This window comes from Mirounga leonina, unplaced genomic scaffold (genome assembly GCF_011800145.1).
Source record: "Mirounga leonina isolate KUSES-001 unplaced genomic scaffold, KU_Mleo_1.0 Mir_168, whole genome shotgun sequence".
In the NCBI taxonomy this organism is placed as follows: Eukaryota; Metazoa; Chordata; class Mammalia; order Carnivora; family Phocidae; genus Mirounga; species Mirounga leonina.
Genome location: NW_023270426.1, coordinates 62775779 through 62799913, shown reverse-complemented (window position 1 = coordinate 62799913; position 24135 = coordinate 62775779). Strand labels below are relative to the sequence as shown.

At 37.6% G+C, this 24135-nt stretch overlaps 1 protein-coding gene across 1 annotated transcript in view; it reads left to right on the top strand.

Annotated features, from left to right (window-relative positions):
- The window catches only part of KIAA0825 (KIAA0825 ortholog), a 399584-nt gene extending 387529 nt beyond the window's left edge, over positions 1–12055 (top strand). Inside the window, exon 21 of the mRNA XM_035014870.1 lies at positions 11010–12055. Within this exon, the coding sequence (XP_034870761.1) occupies positions 11010–11127 (118 nt within the window). The 3' untranslated portion in view covers positions 11128–12055. The remainder of the gene's footprint in view (positions 1–11009) is intronic.
- The last annotated feature ends 12080 nt before the right edge of the window (positions 12056–24135 follow it).

The following is a 24135-nucleotide window of genomic DNA, read 5'->3' as shown; positions in this document are numbered from 1 at the left end:
TCCAGAGCCTGTGTGCAGGATACTACTGAGTTCACAGATGTTAGATGTTTTTCTTCTAGTAGAAGCCATAGTAAATACCTCAGAGAACTTGTCACACTCCAGATTCTTGCCCTCCTCCTCAGTCTAGTGCTGACTGTTCTTTGCTGTAGTAAGGGTGCCCTAGAAATTGCTTCCATGACAGTCTAGAACTGCCCTACCAAGGACATACTTTATGCTTAACTACTCCCCTAGCAGGACTCTCCTAGTTGGCTCTGACACACAGCTATTCACAAAGTCCTCCAATATAAAAGATTCTGCTAAAATGATGATGAGAACAGTTACTCAATATTGTGACTGTTTTTATTTTTTACCCCTCAAGGTCTTAATTTAGAGGTCCCAAGTCCAACACTGCTCACTGAAGCAAGCAGAAACAGAAAGCTCTTAGTCCATGGAGTGATACATGAAAGAGCCCTGTAATATTAGCTAATAATCACATGACATATAGAGAAGTAGGTGAATACCTCTGGTCCAGGTCTGAATGTGTGTATAAATCCAGGAAGACCCACCAAGGCTGAGAATTCCCAAATCAATCCAAGTAGTGCAGGAGAGTAAAGTTGTCAATAGTGGTTGTATTAAAGTATCTCAGCCCAGGTTTGAGGGTCCCTGTTGTGACTGGATAGAAAAAAGGAACCCTAGTCAAGGATAGGCCAAGCTCCCACATCTACACACCCAGGAGCCATACAGATGAAGCACATTCCAGAAGATAGTTAAGATTATGGTAGAGATCATTGAGGTCTCATGGAGTTTTGCTGCTTATTAGTGACTAAAATACAACAACTCACTGCCAACAGCTAGAGTGTGGGTCTAGCTGCCAACAGCTAGAGTGTGGGTCAGGTTGCAATTCTTTTTCCATAGTAGACAGGTGGAGAATTAAGCAACAGTGAAAGAGAGCAGACTACCAGAGCCAGGAAAAACAAAAACGTACTCCATAATGCTTTTAAGGGAGAACTAGAATACACTGGTTCCAACATTTTCTGGTTTCTGAAGGAACATGCTTCCACTACAGATTTTAAACATATTAAAATAAACTAGGGATAGACATTTTAAACAAGTTTCCCAGCCAGTTGTGTTAACAAATTCATAGATTATTTTCTTTTCCAATAGTTATTTGATAGAATTGACTTGTTGTTTTTACACGGTGTTAAAAAAAGCCTAAAACTATGATGGAATTCAAGATAAACTTAAGAACTTACAGATGAGAGAAGATTCAAGATGGATCTTGAATGGAACCTGAGCTCACCTCTTTCCATATATAACAACAAATATGCAACTACATATGGAATAATTTCCTCAGAAAAAGCCCTGAAAGTGGATAAACAGAGCCTCTAAAAGGAGGGACACTGACCTGGGTAGGAGTGACAGACACAAGTTCTACCAAAATAAGAAAAATCCCAACCCAGGTCCAGTAATCCATAACTGAGAGGGATCTCAAAAACACAGAACTTCTCCCTTAGGAGTGAAGGGTTGGGAGTTCTCCATCAGGCATTCCAACCCTTAGATCCTTCATAGGAGAGACAAACCCCTAAAAAGCCAGGCTTTGAAAACTAACAGGGATTACAACCAGAAAAATCATAGTTATAGGGAATGGAGAACCTATTCTTAAAGGGCTTGTGTACAGTCTGGCCCGGAAACCAGTGACAAAACACCAGCTGGAGAAACACCTAGAACACAGGAGAAGGAGAACCACTTACTAGTCCTGGGACACCTGTCAGGTAGGAAACTGTTGAGAGACTCTCTAGGGATGGAAACACTGTCAGGCACACCACTTTTGCAATCACGTTCTATCTTGCTTGGGCCAAAGCTGGTACTCACACTCCAACATGCTAATGTTGGCAGAGATGTCTGCTGCACCCAGAAGAGAGTCCCACTCACCATCACAGCACCAACCAGCTGTGGTGGCAGGGGATGGGGGGGGGGTATATGAGAGCCCTGCCCACTACTGCCGCCAAGTCAGCCTGATCAGGGGAAGAGTCCCACACACTGCTGCAACCCCAGCCAGCTGAGCCACAGAGAGAAACCTAACCAGCAGCTGCAGTGACCCAGTGACCCAGCCAGGTAGGCCAAGGGAAGAGCCCTGATCACTGGACCTACAGCAGCAGCACCATCACAACAGGCTGGCACACAAAGGTCACACAGGAAATGTCCCTAGAGCACCTGATTCTGGTGGCCAAGGGAGAGCATACTTCTGGGCCCCAGAGGACATCTCCTACACAAGGAGTTGCTGAATACTTAGAAACACAGAGAGTCAAGCAAAATGAAGAGACACAGAGAGTCAAGCAAAATGAAGAGTAAGGCAAAATGAAGAGATAGAGGAACAAAAAAAAACAACAACAACAAGAACCCTCAGAAAAAGATCTCAATGAAATGGAGATAAATAATCTACCTGATAAAGAATTCAAAGTAATAGTCATATAGATGCTCACAGAACTTGGAGAAGAAAAGGATGAACACAGTGAAAAATTCAACAAAGAGACAGAAAATATAAGAAAGTACCTAATCAGAGCTGAAGAATCCAATAGCTGAAATGAAAAATATACTACAGGGAATTAACAGATCAGATACAGGAAAAAACGGATCAGTGACTTGGCAACAAGGTAGTAGAAATCACCCAGTCAGAACAGCAAAAAGAAAAAAAGTATTTGAAAAAACAAGAACAGTTTCAGGGCTATCAGGAACAACATTAAGCATACTAACATTATGGGGTCCCAGAAGAACAAGAGAGAGAAAGGCTCAAAAAACTTACTTGAAGAAATAATGTCTGAAAATTTCTCTAATTTATGGAAGAAAACAAGACATCTAGGTCCAGGAAACACATAATTCCAAACAGGATTAACCCAAAGAGAGTAACTCTAAGGCACATAATTAAAATGTCAAAAATTAAGATAAAGAATCTTAAAAGCAATAAGAGAAAAACAACTAATTATATACAAGGGAACCCACGTAAGTCTACCTGCTGATTTTTCAGCAAAAGCTCTGCAGGCCAGAAGGGAGTGGCATGATGTCTTCAAAGTGCCAAAAGGAAAAAACTTACAACCAAGAATATTATACCTGGTTAAAGTCAAAATTGAAGAAGAGTATTCCAGACAAGCAAAAGCTAAAGGATTTCATTACCACAGAAACAGTCTTACAAGAAATGCTAAAGAAAATTGTTAAAGCAGAACAGTAAAGGTCATAACTAAAAATAAGATAATATATGAAAGAAAAAATCTCTCTGGTAAAGGCAATTATGTAATACATGTACGGAACCAATCATTTATGAAGCCAGTACAAAGTTTAAAAACAAAAGTACTAAAATCAACTATAACTACAATAATTACGTAAGGGATACACAAAATAAAAAGATATAAAATATGATGTCAAAAACATAAAAGTTGGGGGGTAGTAAAAATGTGCTTTTAGAATGTAAATGAATTGGAGTGACCATCAACTTAAACTCTGTGTGTGTGTGTGTGTGTGTGTGTGTGGAGGGAGGGGGCATGGTAACCACAAACCAAAAACCTGCCAGAGATACACAAAAAAATATAGCAAAAGGAATCCAAACATTACACTAAAAAAAGGCATCAAACAGCAAGAGAAGAAGAAAGGAACAAAAAGACAGTCCAAAAACAGCCAGAAAAAATGAACAAATTGAATAAATACATACCTATTAACAATCACTCTAAATGTAAATGGACTAGATTCTCCAATCAGAAGTCACAGGCTGGCTGAAGGGATTAAAAAAAAAAAAAGACCCATCTAAATGATGCCTACAAAAGGCTCACTTTAATCTAAAGATATACACAGACTGAAAGTGAAGGGATGGAAAAAGATTTCATGCAAACATAAACACAAAGAAAGCTGGTGTAGCAATACTTATATCACAGAAAATAGACTTTAAAACACTGCAACAAAATAGAAGTGCATTATATAATTATAAATGCATCAATCCAACAAGGATATATAACAATTACAAATATCTCTGCACCCAACATAGGAGCACCTAAATATATAAAGCAAATATTAACAGACATAAACAGAGAAATTGATAGTAATACAACAGTAGTGGGGACTTTAATACTGCATTTAGATCATTGGATAGATCATCCATACAGAAAATCGACAAGGAAACATTGGCCTTAAATTACACATTAGACCAGAAGTAATATAACATTCTATCCAAAAACAACAGAATACACATTCTTTTCAAGTACACATGGAACATTCTCCAGAAAGGACCACATGTTAGGCCATAAAACAAGCCTCAATAAATATAAGAAGATTGAAACCATATCAAGTTCCTTCTCAGACCACAATGGGATAAAATTAGAAATCAATTACAAGAACAAAACTAGAAAAAAACAAAAACACATAAAGTCTAAACAACATGATATTAAATAACCAATGGGCTAATGAAGATACCAAAGAGGAAATTTAAAAATACCTTAAGACAAATGGAAACACACTGTTCCAAAATCTAAGGGACGAAACAAAGGCAGTTCTGAGAGGGAAGTTCACAGAGAAGCTTACTTCAAGAAACAAAAATCTCAAACAATCTAACTTTATACCTAAAGAAGAGCAATCAGAGCCCAAAATTAGTAGAAGGGAGGAAATAATAAAGTTCAGAGAGGAAATAAACACAGAAAAAAAATTGAAAAGATCAATGAAACTAAGAACTGGTTCTTTGAAAAGATAAAACTGATAAACCTTTTGCCAGACTCATCAAGAAAAAAAGAGGTCCCAGGGGCACCTGGGTGGCTCAGTTGGTTGAGCGTCTGCTTTAGGCTTGGGTCATGATCTCAGAGTACTGGAATCGAGCCCCACATAGGGCTCCCTGCTCAGCGGAGAACTTGCTTCTCCCTTTCCCTCTTCCTCTCCCCTACTTGTGCTCTTTCTGTCAAATAAATAAATAAATATCTTAAAAAAACAAAAGAGGTCCCAAATAAAATCAGAAATGAAAGAGAAATTACAACCTATACCATAGAAATACAGTTGATCATAACTACTCTGAACAATTAATTAAATGTCAACTAATTCGACAACCTAGAAGAAATGGATAAATTCCTAGACACATACAATCTTCTAAGACTGAATCATGAAGAAATAGAAAACCTGAATAGACTAATTACTAACAATAAAATTGAATCAGTATTCGGGGTGCCTGGGTGGCTCAGGTGGTTAAGCATCCGCCTTCAGCTCAGGTCATGATCCCAGTGTCCTGGGATCAGCTGTGTTGGGCTCCCTGCTCCCAGCTCCTCTCTGCCCCTCCCACTGTTTATGCTCTCTCTCTCTCTCACACATGCTCTCTCTCAAATAAATAAATAAAATCTTTAAAAAAATTGAATCAGTATTCAAAAAAAAATCCCAACAAATAAAAGTCTGGGACGACAGGGCTTTACTGGTGAATTCTACCAAATATGTATGTATGTATGTATGTATGTATAATGATTTTATTTATTTATTATAAAGATTTTATTTATTTGAGAGAGCATGCACATGCACACATGAGAGAGCACAAGCAGGGGGAAGGGGCAGAGGAAGAAGAAGAAGAAGCAGACTCCTCGCTGAGCAGGGAGCCCGATATGAGACTCGATGCCGGGACCCTGGGATCATGACCTGAGCTGAAGGCAGACACTTAACCCAATGAGCCACCCACGCACCCCCTACCAAACATATAAAGAAGAGTTAATACCGATCCTTCTTAAACTATTCCAAAAAATTGAAAAGAAAGGAATACTTCCAAACTAAATTTACAACACCAGCACTACCCTGATACCAAAACAAGACAGAGAGACTTCCAAAAAAAGTAAAGGCAATATGCACAATGAATATAGATGCAAAAATCCTCAACAAAATATTACCAAACCAAATTCAGCAATATATTAAAAGAATCATACACCATAATCCAATGAAATTTATTCCAGGGATGCAAGGGTAGTTTACATTAACAAATCAATCAGTGTGATAAACCATGTTAACAAAATGCAAAATAAAAATCATATGATCATTTCAATAGTTGCAGAAAAAGCATTTGACAAAATTCAACACCCATTTATAATAAAAACTTTCAACAAAGTGGGTATGGAGGGAATGTACCTCAGCATAATAAAGGCCCTATGGGATAAACTCAAAGCTAATATAATCTATGGTAAAAAGTTGAAAGCTTTTCCTCTAAGTACAGGCAAAAGGCAAGGGTGCCACTTTAATTCAACATAGTATTGGAAGTCCTACCCATAGAATTTAGGCAAAAAAAAAAAAAGGCATCAAAATTGGAAAGAAGCAAAATTGCCACTACTGGCAGATGATTTAATGCTATATATTAAAAAAATGGAAAGACTCCACTAAAAAAAACTATTATAATTAACAAGTGGAGTCAGTAAAGTTGCAGGATATAAAATTAATATACAGAAATCTGTTGTGTATCTCTACACTAATAACAAATTATAAGAAAAAGAAATCAATCCTATTTACAGCTGCATCAAAAAGAGTAGAATACCTAGGAATAAATTTAAACAAAGAGGTGAAAGACCTGTACTCTGAAAACTGTAAGACAGTGATGAGAGAAACTGAAAAGAACATAAATAAATGGAAAGATACACCATGCTCATGGATTGGAAGGACTGATATTGTTAAAATGTCCATACTACCCAGAGCAATCTACAGATTCAGTGCATCCCTATTAAAATATCAAAGGCATTTTTCACATAACAAGAACAAATAATCCTAAAATTTGTATGTAACCACAAAAGACCCCAGGTAGCCAAAGCAATTTTGAGAAAGAAGAATAAATCTGGAGGTACCATGCTACTTAATTCAAACTAGACTACAGAGCTTTAGTAATCAAAACAGTATGGTACTGGCAAAAAAAAAAAAAAAAAAGAGAGAGAGAGACACACACACACACACACACATCAGTGGAAAACAACAGACATCCCAGAAATTAACGCATGCTTATATGGTCAATTAATCTATGATTAAGGAGACAAGAATACACCATGGGGAAAAGAGGATCTCTTCAATAAATGGTGCTGGGAAAACAGGAACAGCTACAGGCAAAACAATGAAATTGGGCCACTTTCTAACACCATATACAAAAATAAACCCAAAATGGATAAAAGACTTAAGTGTAAGACATAAAACCATAAAACTCCTAGAAGACATAGGCAGTAAGCTCTCTGACATCTGTCTTAGCAGTATTTTTTTTGGATCAGCCTCTTCAGACAAGGACAGCAAAAGCAAAAATTTTAAAATGCCACTATATGGGGCGCCTAGCTGGCTCAGTTGGAAGAGCATGCGACTCTTGATCTTGGGGTCGTGAATTGGAGCCCCATGTGGGGTATATAGATTACCTTAAAAAAAACTTTAAAAAAAATGAAAAAATAAAAATGGCACCAAACTAAAACCAACAGAACAAGAAGGCAACCTATTGAATGGGAGAAGACATTTGAAAATAATGTCTCCAACATATTAAAAAAAACAAAAACAAAAAACAAAACCTCAAAACTCACTATCAAAAAAGCAAACTCTGATTAAGAAATGAGCAGAGAACCTGAATAGACATTTTTCCCAACATATACAGATGGCCAACAGGCACATGAAAATATACTCAACATCACTAATCATCAGGGAAATGCAAATCAAAACCCAATGAGATGTCACCTCACACCTGTCAAAATGGCTATTATCAAAAAGACCAGACAAAAAATGTTGACAGGAATGTAGAGAAAAATAAAAGAGAGACAATCCTCTTGCACTGTTGGTGGGAAGGTAAACTGGTGAAGTCACTATAAAGAGCAGTATGGAGGCTCCTTAAAAATTTTAAGATAGAACTGTATGATCCATCAATTCCACTTCTGGGTATTATCGGGGAAAAAACAAAAACACTAATTTGAAAAGATATGTGCACCCCTATGTTTACTGCAGCATTATTTACAATAGCCAAAATATGGAAGCAACCTAAGTGTCCAGAGATAGATCAAATGGATAAAGATGTGGTATACATTGTATATATACAATGGAATATTACTCAGCCATTAAAAAAAAAAAAGAATTCTTGCCATTTTTGACAACATGGACAAACCTAGAGGATGTTATGCTGAGTGAAACAAGTCAGAGAAAGACAAATATATGGTTTCACTTACATGTGGAACTTAAAAAGCAAAACAAATGAACAAGACAGAAACAGACTTATAGATACAGAGAACAAACATGGTTGCCAGGGGGGAGGAGAGTGCAGGCATTGATAAAACAATTGAAAGAGATTAAGATATGACCTTCCAGTTATAGAATAAGTCATGGGAATGTATTTTACAGCAGAGGGAATATAGTCAACAATATTGTAATAATGGTCTTATATGGTGGAAGGTGGTAACTAGAGTCATCTTGGTGATCATTTTGTAATGTATATAAATATGAAACCAGTATGTTGTACTCCTGAAACTAATATAATGTCAATTGTACTTCAAAAAAAATTATAGATTTGAAATAAAACAGGGCTTGAGGTAAATAAACATACATTTCAAATTCCTAATGTTTTATTCAATAAAGTAAAATTATTAGAGAAAATGTAGTTGTAATATTATTTTTTCTCCTGTCTTTGTCAAAATTTCTTATTCTCATATGAAATGATATCTTCTCATAGGAAATGATTTCTTCTTAATAAGCACAAAGCAAATGTAAGAAGGCTGTGGTAGATAAATTATGTTGCTTAATATCATTAATTACTAACAGCTCAATTACACTGTGAGGTGCCTACAATTCTCATGAAGCTTCTAAATCCTTATACAATACATATAAATTACATTAATTATACAGATATTTAAATGAAGCAGAGATCGTGCTTTCAATTTTCATAAGGAGAGATAATGATCAAAATATTTACGTGCATATTACATATTTTGTTCTGTTGACATTCATAAAATAATTCATTTACTCAGTACAATATTAGCACCTTTCCATGGAATAAAAAAGGTAAAACTAATTTTTCATGTTTGGATTTCATGTATTTACATGAATTTTAGAGAATTCTTTTTTTTTTTAATATATAGTCCAATTTGGGCAACATTTTTCAGGAAATAAAATACTCAAACTACTTTTAACATTAATTAATGATAAGTGTAAATGGTTTTAAAACATGGTGAGTGTTGCATTTCTAAGTACAGACTCTAGAGCCTGGTCCCTGATTTCAATCCAAAGACACCTGGGCAAGTGATATTAACATTCTGTATCTCAGTTTACTCCTCTGTAGAATGAGAATAACCACATTTTCTAGTACGGATTTAAAGAGTGATATGTCAAGGGTTTAAAACGATGCCTAAGTATTTTCTGTTATTAATATTTTCCTGGAAGAAATTCAATTTAACATGCAAATTAATGATGCCCAACCTATATAAAATGGGTAGTGACAGTTTTTGATCTTTAAAATTCCATGAAAACAGTAGAAGGTAACCTTATGGGCTAAATTTTAAATTTCAAAATACTGACCTAAGGAGAATTGCCCCTTGTCACATGACCAAGCAGTGTAGTTGTGAAAAATCTTTTTATCCTTCAAGTTGTTATTAAAACCTATATGACCAATGACCTAACTCTGACCATATGGGAACATATAGAAAAATTAAGACAACCATTAGTAACAGTTTTTAGATACAGCCAAGATTGGGGCTAGGAGATGAGGAGAATCCCAGGCAGACAATGAAGAAGTCTAAAGAAATGTAAATTAAATTAAATTAAATTAAACTCAGGTCTAATTTCTCAGACAATTCTTTCTCTCCACTCTTCCTTCCTTCTTTATATAAACTACCTCCCTGGATTGGTCAGGGCATAGTGAGCTCAACACTCCAAGAAAACCTATGTTTGGGAACAAGGATCCTAATAGGAGGTTCTGGAAAACGCAGTGCCCCTGCTTTCTTTTCAGTGAAGAAAACCATAAAGATCCCACTCCAAACTCAATATACTTTCTTCATGTATGATAGCCTCTTATCCAGGAGTTCTGACTATAATGAAATAGTGGGTTTCTGGAAGACATTCAGTGAATAACTCCTTGTTTGTTGTTAGAAATTCTATCCCCTTATAGCTGAGGGTCTTTCAGGATATATGTTTTTAGGATTAAAACATTGGATTTAAAATCCTTTTGGGACAGTATATCATGGTGGATGGCTTGGGGCTTGGTAGAATTAGGAGTGAGGAAAACAGAAAGAAAATGTAGGTAGATGATTCACTGTTGGATTGCTAAGTCATGTGTGCCCTGGCCAGACCTGAGGAAGTGGCATAGAGAAGAAGGAATTAATCATATTGGGTTATTGTGCTATTTACTTTGAAGATTATATTCATATACACTTCCATATTCTGACACTTTGTTAAATAACTCCCAATCACTCAATTTAGAGTCTTTAATCTCTCTTTTTTAGCCAATTCCCTATGGAATTTTGCGAACAATTTGCTACTTTTCTTGGGTCATTTTAACTCGATTACTTCAAAGCTGATATTATTTCTAGGAATAGACTGACCTGCCTTTAAGGTGTGTTCAGTTTAGCTTAATAATTCTTCTTGCTGCTGAGGTCTTCCTGGCAAATCTCTCTGCAACTTAAAGCCACCGATACACTGATCAGTGAGAAAAATACTATGCAAAATATTTGCTTATTAATTGCTAATTCTAGGTTTTATTTATATGCATGTATATCCTAGTAAGGCATCTAAATTTTTTAAATTAACATATTTAAAACAATACTTTAAAACTTTACCCTAGACTGGAACTGGTTTGACTCCACTTTGCTCTCCCATTTTTCTGGCCCATTCTGCAGGAGCAGCGCCAGTGAAATTTGGTGCCCAAAAGGGAGTCAGTAAAAGAATAAACAAGGAGAAATAGATGCCTCAGTAAACCAGTGACTACACATATTTGAGCCTTGAATAACTTGAGTGTTGACTACACATATTCAAGCCTTGAATAACTGAGTGCTTGGAAGTTCAAAAATACTAAGATGTGATTTTTCTTTTAGATGGGAAATGAGGAAGGATGAGAGACTAGAAGAGGAAGAAAAAGCGATGCTGGAACATTTAAAACAATTTTGCACCATCCAGAACTCTTCTGCCACAGATAACACAGAGGAACCGTAATCTGCAGAAAACAGCAACAGCTTTATTTTAGGAAATAATCACATGTAATGGAGTAGGATTTTTACTACAGTCAGAATGAACCTCAGATGTGCTGTGAAGCATGAAACCAATAACTGAGTAATCTCTGAAATGAAAAGGAATACACCACATAAAGAATAAAGTGCTACATATTTTTTACTTTAAAAATAATTTCAAATGTTTTTCTTTCCTCAGTTGTTCTCTTTATATGATATAACTGCTGCCATCTCGTGTTCCCTTTGAATTATTTTTTTTTCTTCTTAGTCTTGAAGTATCTATGACAACAGACAAAATGTTTAGAAATCTTTTCCCTAAGGATTTTTAAATACAGCATTTAGATGTTGAGTTGAATGGAGTAACATAGCCCCTTGAGGGTCATCTGACAATTTCAATTTAATTTTACAGCTATAGCCCAGGTACAGGTCTTAGTCACTTTTAAAACCCACAATGTATCAGCCTCCTTTCCCAAAGCCTCTTCCTCAAGCAGTTTATCTGAATCATAACCACAAAAACATTCTCCTGAAGTATAACTTTAGTCCTATCTCTGCCTATAGTGGTTTTTCAAACACCACATTCAAATTTTCAATCATATGCTTTCAGATCCTATACCCAATGTCTCCATATTCAAGCAACTGCTTGTCATCCTCCTAGTTCACATGCTTACTATTTTTCCCAACTGGAAAGCATCTTTCTTCCAAAATAACATTCAAAACTCATTCCAACAAGCCCCTAGTTCCTGTTATTTCTTTTATTTCTATTATATTGACATGCACACGCACACACACTAAGGAAATGGAATGTGTTTTAGTGCCCTCTACATCAAGTTATATTTACTGTATCCTTAGTGCATGGTATTAGATTATGAAAACCTCAAGGGGCTTATAATATGAAGTCTCCCTTTTTAAGGGATTTCATAGTCTCCTCAAATACCTGCCACAGAGTTATTCATGTAGTGGGCAATTAATAAACACAGTTGTTTGAATGACTGTCATTAAAAGAAGACAAAAAGGCAATTCAACTGTTAAGCAATCTACAGGATATTTGGGAGAAGCCTTATCTATTTTAGACCATATGATATCGAACATCATGTTTCTGATGTTCTCAGATTGTCCATATTCCCACATTCTGTGATTTTTATAAAATGTGTAGGCTACATAATTTCCAAAGGAAAGTACTATGCATTTTTCAAAAAGTAAAATCTTAGAGTGCAGAGGAGGCCACCTTAGAAAATCTCTTGCATTAATTCCTACATAAAAACATATAAATGCCCATGTAGCTAGCTGCCTACCAGTAACACATTTTATTTCTAAAAAAAATGTATTTTTGTTAATCAGTATAATCATAAGCCAAATGCTTTAAGACATGGTTGAAATAATTTCTAAAAATTCTATACAGACTGGGGCACCCGGGTGGCACAGTGGGTTGAAGTGTCTGACTCTTGGTTTCAGCTCAGATCCTGATTTCAGGGTTGCGGGATCGAGCCCCACCTCGGGATCCAAACTCAGTGCAAAGTCTGCTTGAGATTCTCTCCCTCTCCCTGCCCCTCTGCCTCTCCCCCCACTCATACTCTCTCTCTCTCTAAAATACATAAATAATTTTAAAATTCTATACAGACCATTTAAAAATGGTAAGAAATTTTCATAAGAAATGAACTTACCTATAAACAGTTACTATAATAATCAATTTAAGACAACAGTTGACTTTCTTTCTTCAGCTTTATGATCGTCTGTGTAAAACTGCATAATATATTTTATTGGAAAAAACACTAAAATAGAAAGTCAAAATAAAAATAAACTGAGCCAATAAACTAAATAATCTTATAAAGTAAAGGATTTCATATTTGGGTTCTTTGTCTTCTAATATATCTAAAGATCATCTTTTGACACTGTTTTTTTTAACTGAATCTGAACATTTCTATAGTAATCCTGAGAAGTGACTTACTTCCTCTAGAAAAAAAAAAAAAACATTCTCTATGGCTCCATTTGAAAGGAATTTAGAATAGTAAGGGGAGAAGATCAAATGGAAGGAGAGAAATGTGGAAAACAGAAGAGTTTGCAGATGAATTTTCTTCTTCTTCTTCTTCTTTTTTTTTTTTTTTTGAGAGAGAGAGAGAAAAACAGAGTGAGCGATGGGGAGGGTAGAGGGAGAGAGACACCCAGCACACAGCTCCATGCCCAGCACACAACCCGATGTGGGGCTCGATTTCACAACCCTGAGATCATGACCTGAGCTAAAATCAAGAATCAGTTGCTTAACCAACTGAGCCACCCAGGCGACCCCAGATGAATTCTCTTCTATATTTGTTCCGTGAAATTACTGCAACTGTAAGTGGAATAAAATTTATAACTGGGTATGCTAAATGATAAGACATTGATTTATCAGATCATTTTGACTTTATGCTTAACATGTTTCTTAAGTATGATAAGAATGGTATTTCAAAATGGTTACTCTTCCTCATGTTTATTTTGCATTTGTGTAAGTTAACAACAAGAATGAAGCCTAATACTTTATATATCCCAATATGTTTATTACCAAAATATTATCTTTCTTCTGTGTTCTGTTTAACTGTATTTTTATGTAATTATAAAGATGTATCTATTTTATTGTTTTATCAGTTACTATGTGAAACAGTATGAATTAATTCTTAATAAAATATAGGTGATAATGTGTATTTCAGATATTTTACATTTTTGTTGTCTCTACCAAACACTCTTTATAGAATTATCTAGCAAAAAATGTGAAAAATAAATCACTTATTTTTTTCTACCAATATGTTCTTACTCAAAGTATTCTATTATTCCATTTCATATATTTCTGAGTCACAGAGAGCTTCAGGTTGTTTGTAGTTAGCATTTCTTATTATAAAAAAAAATTTTAAAGTTTTTTTATACTTTTCATTATGCTTGAAATATTTTGTAATTAAAAACATAAAAAAGCTGTATTCAGACTTCAATAGGAAAGAAATCTTATCACATGCTACAACATGGATGAACTTTGAGGACATTATGCTAAATGAAATAAGACAGTCAGAAAAAGACAAATACTGTATGGTTCCCCTTATATGGGGTAACTAAACTAGTCAAATCCATAGAGACAGAAAGTAGAATGGTGGTTACTTGGGGCTAGGGAAAAGAAGAGTTGTAGAATGAGTACAGAGTTTCAGTTTTATAAGATGGAAAAGTTCTGGAGCTCTGTTTCACAATATGGTGAATATACTTAACACTACTGAACTATATACTTTAAAATAAAGGTAAAGATGGTAGATTTTATGTTACATTTTTTTAACCCCCACCAAACACATGCACACACCCCAAAACTGCAGTATGTGGAAATACCACTGCAAAATATTCCTAACAAGATGCCTGAAAGCTCTTAAATTTTAATAGGGAACTGTGAGACCAGTATATTCAGCATCAGCTATTAGTCCACACAATGACAAAAACTATCCTCTTTGCCTTTGAGAAATGTTTTCAACAGTATCATCAATAAAGCAGTAAACTCTTGTTTCTCCAGAATTTAAAGAATTCACAACCTTATAAAACACTTTTCCTTTTAAAATGTAATTATTTGCACAAATAAAGATCGTATTAGTTACCTATTGCTGCACAAAATTAATGATAGAATTTAGCAGCTTAAAACAAATTATTTCATAGTCTCTGTGTATCAGGGGTCTGGGGATGGTTTAGGACATTACATAGCTAAAATGAAAGTATCAGCCAGGGCTGTGGTCTCATCTGAGGTTCAACTGGGGAAGGATCCATTTCAAAGTGGTTGTAGACAACATTCATTATCCTGCAGGCTATCAGACTCAGGACCTCAGTTACTTGCCATGTGTGTCTTCCCAAAATGGCCTTTTGCTTCCTCAAAGTCAGCAAGGGACAAAGAATCTCCTTGTAAGGTCAATGTTACAACTGTATGTAATGTAATCACACACACCATGCATATTCCATCACCTTTAAGAAATTCTAATTGTCAAAAGCAAATCACTCATCCTGCCCATGCCCCGGGGGAGGGATCACAGAACAGCATGAATGCCAAGAGGTGAGGATGATGGGAGCCACTCTGGAGTCTATCCACTACCAATCAGGATTTAGGCACAGAAATATCCTTAATGAGGGTAACCATGTTGAGAAGTAGAAGTGGAGTTGGACTAGGAATGAAGAGCTAGGACTTAATTTTTATTGCTACAGTAAACCAGGCTATGTGCCAGACACTCTATATTAAATAGCCAATTAAATCCCTTCTAAGCCCCTATTGAGATTTGTATTGACAGCCACATTATAGAAATGTGAAGAAACTGACCGAGATTTTTAAATAAAGATGCATAGTGAGGTTCTACTTCAAGACGGCAATGTAGAAAGATCCTGACCTCCTCTCATGGACACATTGAATCTACAGCTACACATGGTACAATTCCTCTGGAAAAAAACTAAAAACTAGCTAAGCAACAGCTACACATCAGGCAAATGAGAAAAATACTACATCAAAGCAGGTAGGAAAGACTGAAACACACGCTAACCATAAAACCAACCCCTGGCTTGAAAACGTACACTCAGTAGGGAACTCAAAACCCATAGCTTCTCCCTAAAGAGAGAACGGTTTGAACCCCAAATGGGGCACTTCAACTTTTAAGACCTTCACCTAAGAGATGAGCCCCCAAAACATCTAGCTTTGAAAAACAATGGGGCTTATAAATACAAGACATACAACCCTACAGTGATCTGAAAAACGAGTCTTAAAAGGACTGATACACTCAGACTTACCTGTCCCACACCCAGGCTCAGAAGCAGCTGTTCATGCCCAAATTTTATGTGGAAGAATCTCATTTGCTAATCTAAAAGCACCACAATGCATTGCATTCCTGAGTTTTTTCAAAAGCCTAGGCCTTTCCCCACCCCCAAAGTGGGCAGCATCATTACACCCCCCTTTGCTGCTCTGTAAACTGTGGGCATCATCTTTTTTCTTCTTTCCAGTGGGCACCACCTTTACAAACCCCTCAGCCTTGCTCTAGCTGGTGGACACCATCTACACACTCTCCCTTTGCTGCACTGAAGAGTGCCATTATCTTCCAGAGGGGAACTGTTACACCTTTTGGTACCCCAGTTTTTATGAATGTCACCCAGGGGATGCTCTTTCTTCACCTGACTGTGGAGACTGGGGGGAAGGTTGTGTTCCTGGGTGCTATGGGACTGTAACAATTGGAGAGACCATTCTTGGCAGATTACCATTCCCAGGGCACTACACAGAGAGCAGATGAGCAGATGATCAACCCCCCCACCCCCATACTCCCCCACCAACACACAGCAGTCTTTCTGGGAAGGAGACTTACCTGCTTGTTTAGGAGCTTAGGCCTAAGAGGCAGGTTTTTGCTTTGGCATTGATATAGGGTCCTATGGAGAAGCTCTCAGGGAACAGAGGCCAGTAAATGAAATCTTTGTGCTCTCTCTCTCTGCCTCACTCCAGCTCACTGTTATCTCCCAGGAAGGAGCTTATGTCCTTGTCTAGCATCACAGTTTTTGTGGCTGCCATCAGGGTTCACCTCTACATCACCTGGCTCTGGTAGTCAGTGGGGCTTATGGTCACAGTTCCCACAGGAAACTAAGTAATGGAGGAGTTCTTAAATAGCTGCCATTCTCAGGGCACAGAAAAAGGCAAAGGAGCCAGGAGTTCAATCTTCTGTCAACAAGGCCTATTAGTTTAACATCACAGCTGCAACCTGAGGGGCAGGCTTCTAATTCAAAACACATCTCAGGGCTATCTGTAATCCTTTCCAGAAACCTTGAAAGATGGGCACTATCTTCCTACTCTCCATCTACCATGCACCAGAGCACTGGTATCTTTTGGAAGGGAAATTGTACACACATCTGATAAAGTGATTTTACTTCTGGTGCTCTGGTCTTTTCTGCTGCCATGCAGGGGATGCCCCTTCACTGTCTGGCTCTGGTGCCCAGGGGAAGCTTATGTTCCTGGGTCCCACAGGACTGCAACAATCAGAGAGACAGTTCTGGGAAGGCTACCACGCCAAGGGCACAGCAGAGACAGAAGACTAAAACATATTTTCAGAATTTCTGTGAAAGAGGCCTTTTTACTTGTCCTGGAGCTTCAGGCTGAGGGGCAGGCTTCAGGTCTGGCACACATCTAGACGTCTATGGAGATGCTCATAGGTAGCATTCGCCAGGAGACACTCTATGTCAGCCTTGCTACAGCTTGCCAGAATCTCCCAGAAAGGAGCTTATACACTCATCTGGAGCTACAATTTTTGCAGCTTCTGCCCAGATTAACTCCTCTAGATACCCTGGCTCTGGTAGCAATTGGAGCTTATGCTTGCAGTCCCAAAGAACTAGAAAAATTTGCTTACTTTAAAACTTGCTGCTTGAGACACCATCAGCCTGAGACAAATCAACAAGGAAACATCAGCCTTAAACATCACATTACACCAGATGGACTTAAAGGATATATACACTTCTATCCAACAACAGAGTACACAGTCTTCTCAAATGCACATGGAACATTCTCCAGGACAGATCAAAGATTAGGCCACACAAAAAAAGTCGTAATAAATTTAATAAGAGTAAAGTCATATCAAGCATCTTTTCTGACCACAATGGTATGAAACTAGAAACCAATTACAAGAAGAAACTAGAAAATTCATGAATATGTGGTAAACAACATGCTACTGAACAACCAATGAACCAAAGAAATCAAGAGAAATAAAAAACTACATTGAGACAAATGAAAATGGAAATACAGGATACTAAAACTTATGGGATTCAGCAAAAGAAGTTCTAAGAGGGAAGTTCATAGTGATAAATGTTTATTTCAAGGTCAAGAAAAATCTCAAACAACCTACCTTTATACCTGAAGGAACTAGAAAAAGAAGAACACCACCCAAAGTTAGTAGAAAGAAGGAAATAACAAAAATCAGAAAAATAATAAATAGAGACTAAAAAGACAACAGAAAAGATGAATGAAAATAAGATCTGATTCTTTGAAAATATAAAGAAAATTAATAAAACTTTAGTCTAAGAAAAAGGGAGGACTAACAAATATATCAGAAATGAAAGAGACTTTATATATACCAAACTATACCAAAAACTTTCTGAATTAATCACCAAATTCAGTAAAGTTGCAGGATACAAAATCAATATGCAAAAATCTGTTGTTTATCTATACATTAATAATGAGCTACAAGAGAAATAAAGAAAATAATCCCATTTACGATGCCATCAAAAAGAATAAAATACCGGGGTGCCTGGGTGGCTCAGATGGTTAAGCATCTGCCTTCTGCTCAGGTCATGATCCCAGGGTCCTGGGATCGAGCCCCTCATCAGGCTCCCTGCTCTTTAAAAAAAAAAAAAAGAATAAAATACCTAAAAATAAATTAAGCCAGAGAAGTACAAGGTCTGTGCATTCAGAACTATAAACCATTAAAACAAATAAATTGAAAAAGACACAAATAAATGGAAAGGTATTTTGTGCTAATGGATTAAAAGAATTAACACTGTTAAAATGCCCATAATTCCCAAAACAATCCTGAGAATTAATGTAATCCCTATCAAAGTACTGATTATATTTTTCACAAAAATAGAACGAACAAGCAATCCTAAAATTTGAACCATAAAAGACCTTGAATATCAAAAGCAATCTTGAGAAAGAACAACAAAGCTGGAGGTATATTTCCTGATCTCAAACTCTATTACAAAACTATAGTTATCAAAACAGTGTGGCACTGGCATTAGAAGAGACACAAAGAACAATGGAACAGATTAGAGAGGCCAGAAATAAACCCATACTTACATGGTTAGTTTATAACAAAGAGGTCAACAATATACAATGGGAAATGGACAGTCTCTTCAAAAAATGGTGTTGGGAAAACTGGGCAGTCACGTGCTAAAGAGTAAAACTGGACCTATATCTTATACCATAAACAAAAATCAACTCAAAATGGATTAAAGCTTTATGTAAGACCCAAACCATAAAACTTTATTTATTTATTTATTTATGGGGGGAGGGGCAGAGGGATATGGAAAGAGAAAATCTTAAGCAGGTTCCATGCCCAGTGCAGAGCCCAATACGGCGCTCAATCTCACAACCTGAGATCTTGACCTGAACAGAAATCAAGAGTTGGATGCTCAACCAACTGAACCACCCAGGCACTCCCCATCCAAAAAAGTTGTAATAGAAAACACAACTGATCAGCTCCTTGACATGTCTTTGCAATAATTTTTGGAATTTGGCACCAAAAGTAAAGGCAACAAAAGTAAAAATAAACAAATGAGACTATATCAAACTAAAAATCTACACAGCAAAGGAAAACATCAAAATAAAAAGGCGACCTGTTGAATGGGAGATAATATTTGCATATTATATATCTGAGAAAAGGCTAATATTGAAAATATTTTAAAACTCATACAACTCAATAGCAAAAGAATTCTGATTGAGATGAATAGAAAATCTGAATAATTTTCCAAAGACATACAGACTGCCAGAGGTACATGAAATGATGCTCAACATCACTAATCATCAGGAAAATGCAAATCAAAATCACAGTGAGATATTACATTATACCTGCTAGAATGTCTACTATCAAGGTAAAAAAAAAAAAAAGGACAAGAAATCCCAAATGTGGATAAGGATGTGGAGCATCTAAATGTGGGAATGTAAATTGGTGCGGCTACTATGGAAAACAGTACGGATGTTCTTCAAGTGATTAAAAATAAAAATACCATAAGATCTAGCAAGCCACTTCTGGGTGATTATCTGAGGAAAATGAAAGCATTAACAACAACAACAACAACAAAATGCAATCCCATATACATTTCAGCATTACTTATAATAGCCAAGACATCGAAACAATCTTAAGTGTCCACTGATATATTCATGGATTACTAGATTAATAGTAAATGAAGAAAATGTCCACACACATATACACACACATTAGAATATTATTCAGCCACAAAAAAGACTGAAATCTTGCCATTTGTGACACTATGGATGATCCTTTTCTCAGACAGAGAAAAAGAAATACTGTATGATCTCATTTTTTTTGTGGAATCTAAAACAAAAAAACAAAACACAAGCTCTTAGAGGAAACAGATTGGTGATGGCAGACATGGGACTGGAGGGGAGTGGGCAAAATTGGTCAAAAGGCATAAACTTCAAGTTATAAAATAAATAAGATATGGGGTGTAATGTGCAGCATAATGACTATATTTAAAATTATTGTATTTCATATTTGAAAGTTGCTGAGAGGAAATCTTAAAAATTCTCATTACAAGAAAAAACATTTTAACTACGTACGGTGAAGGATGTTAATTAGACTTTTTGTGGCAGTCATCTCACAGAATATACAAATATCAAATAATTACATTGTGCACCTGAAACTAATATGATGTTATAAGTCAATTATATGTCAATTATAAAAAAGAGATGTACAGCAAAGTTCAGGCTTTAACACACCACCTCTAACCCAACCACATAGTATTAATAAGTGGAATATAAAAAATAAAAACAGAATACTGGAGCTGGGCTCAAAAGTAAAATTAACACACCAGAAATAAAAAGAGACTCCAGCTGTCCCAAACTGCACACCTGGTATTGACTTCTAGCATAACAGCACGAGAAACTCCGCTGACCCACTCCCCCAAATAAGAGTTCAAAAACAAAAATAGGGCTCTGGAAATGTCCCATAAGCAAACAGCAAATTAAAAAATATCTACTCCAGGGACACCTGGGTGGCTCAGTCGGTTAAGCGGCTGCCTTCAGCTCAGGTCATGCTCCCAGGGACCTGGGATAGAGCCCCGCATCGGGCTCTCTCTGCTCAGCGGGGAGCCTGCTTCTCTCTCTCCCTCCCCACCTAGAGAACCTTTGCTATCTGTAGAGGATACTGACAATAGCTTTCAAACTTCCACAGAATAATGCTTTCTTCAGATAAATTCTTACTCTAGGAAATACAATTTATAAAACAGATATGAAGGTTAAGGAAGTTATTTAGATAGTATATATCCACTTTCTTAGAAAATTCTTAAAGCAATTCCATGGCACTTTGAAAATCACTGAGGGAAGCTTCTGTTTCAAGATGGCCACCTAAACAGAAACAACTATCTTGGGCTCAGATAAGTGTGTTTGGACTCTTTTCCCCAGCCTAACATGCTAAGAATGGTTCCTCATTGAAAGTGAACAATCTGCTTGGGAAATGTCTTCCTGGAAATAACGTGGATGTTAAGGCCTAAGGCAGAGACTGCTACTTGTACTTGCAACATCCATTCTCCCTTTGTTTTGTAAAACACACGGTCACCTCAGATCAAGATCATATTTCCCAAGGAAGAATTAAGATGGCAGATTAGTGGGAGAACCCTGGGCTTGTTCCTTCCTTGAACACAGCTAGATCAGCATCAGAACATTTTGAACAACTAGGATATCCATCTGAGGATTAAGAAAACAGTCTACACAATTAGAGGGAAAGAACATGGCAGCTGCAAGGTTCAGAGACATGAATTAGGGGAGAGAAAAGCCGCAGTGCCATGGAGGGGGTGGGAGTCCTTTTTATGGAGAGGAAGGGGGGGGGGGTTGGAGAGAGAGTATTGGGATCATGCAAGAAAAACACTCCCCCAGGACCACTGACTTGGGAATCGAGAGGAACTGACTATTGCAAGTTTTTTGTAAACTGTGGAGCCCAAATTCTGAGGTTTTAGAAGTCCACACCATGCACTGGAATCAAGCTGGGCGGGCAGCAGTGCCCTGGGGAGAGAGGTCGGAGGCCCAGGAGTGGATGGTGGACAGCCTGGTGTGGGGATTCCCCTGGGTTGTGCTGGGAGAGAACCTCCTCCTTCCTGGAGTACATTTGGAAGAGGATAGATTCTCTCTCCAAGAACGACAGACCCAGTGGGTGCCACTGAGCAGCCATTCAACAGCAGGGGACAGATGCACGTGCAGAGAGCAGATAGCATGATCGCAGCTTTTTGCTATGCTGCACCATAGACTCCAGGCACCTTCATGGCCATGCAGGTGCTTTTCTGGGACAGAGCAACGCTGGGGGCAGTGCTGCGAGGTTCTCCTCCAGGGGAAGAGAGCAGGTCCATGCCTTGCTAGGTCATTTAAGATTTGGAGTTTTGAATCCTAGCCCCCCCAACCAGAGATAAAACACAGGAGAACTGTGAGCGTAGAGGGCAGATAACCCATTCACAGCTTTTCACTGCACTGCACCATAAACTCCAGACACCATCATGGCCATGGGACTGCTTTTCTGGGACAGAGCAGCGCTGGGCAAAGCACTGCAAGGCTGTCCTCAGGGGGAGGAGAGCTGGTTCATGCCTTGCCGGGTTATTTAAGATTTGGAGTTTTGAATCCCAGCGGCACACCAGAGATAAAGCACAGGAGTACTGTGGTGCTAGACTTGCCAAAGGCCCAGGGACAGACAGGTTGAGGGCAGGGATCTGACAGAGGCTTGGGCCACAGAAAGGAAGATCGTTCGCTTTTCTGTAAGGGCCCCCTGAGCAGCAGTGGCTCCCAGTTCACCTCCCCAGGGATAAGAGGGCAGAGTGATGCGACCTTCTACCACCACACTGCCCCCTTGCCCACCAGCACTACTGGACTTGAGAGAGAAACACAGTGCCCCCAGTAGAGGCTGGAGCTCTTACATGAAGCCCCACCCCCCTGTGGCCTGCAGGGGCAGCTTTACTAGGGCAGATCTGACTGTGAGCCAGCCCAGTGGGACTTTCTCCCACAGGAACAACACAGACCCCCTGCATGTACTTATTGTTTTTTCCTTTTTTCTTTGAGATCAGGCTTATAGTTTTTTGTTTCTATGTTCCCTTTTCTCATGTTTTGAATTAGGCTTTTTTCTTTCTGTCTTTTTTTTTTTTTTTTTTTGAATCAAGTTTATAGTTGTTTGTTTGCTTTTTTTGTTCCTTTTCCTTTTCTCTTTCTTTTTTGGGCCAGTTTTTTTTTTTTTCTTTTTTTCTTTTATGAGGCTTATCTTAACAAACCAATCAAAGCACACCTAGTTAAAGGCCCAAACGCTCCCCACTGCAAGCAAGGAGGAACTCCGTAGATGACTGACCTGTGGGAAAGAGCAGCTAAGACACAACAACAGAGTGCAGGCAGCATACATTAGAAACACTTCCTGAAGTGCCAGACCCTGGAAAGTGTGTGACTAGATTTTTTCTTTTTTTGATTATTTTTTTATTATGTTCAATTAGCTAACATATAGTACATCATTAGTTTTTGATGTAGTGTTCGACAAACTAGATTTTAAAACAAAGACTGTAATAAGAGGTGAAGAAGGGCACTATATCATAATAAAGGGGTCTAGCCAACAAGATCTAACAATTGTAAATATTTAGGCCCCCAACTTGGGAGCAGCCAAATATATAAATCAATTAATAACTTAAAAAATCTCATTGATAGGGGCGCCTGGGTGGCTCAGTCATTAAGCATCTGCCTTCGGCTCAGGTCATGGATCCCAGGGTCCTGGGATCAAGCCCCGCATTGGGCTCCCTGCTCCGCGGGAAGCCTGCTTCTCCATCTCCCACTCCCCCCTACTTGTGTCCCCACTCTCACTGTGTCTCTGTCAAATAAATAAATAAAATCTTAAAAAAAAAACCCACCTCATTGATATAATAATAGTAGGGGATTTTAACACCCCTCTCATAGCAACAGACAGATCATATAAGCAGAAGATCAACAAGGAAACAATGACTTTTAATGACCACACTGGACCAAATCGACTTAATAGATACATTCAAAGCATTTCATCCTAAAGCAGCAGAATACACATTCTTTTCAAGTGCACATGAAACATTCTCCAGAATAGATCATATATGGGTCACAAAATAGGCCTCAACCAGTACAAAAAGATTGAGACCATACCATGCATATTTTCAGACAACACTATGAAACTTGAAGTCAACCACAAGAAAAAAATTGGAGGGGCGCCTGCGTGACTCAGTCGTTAAACGTCTGCCTTCGGCTCAGGTCATGATCTCAGGA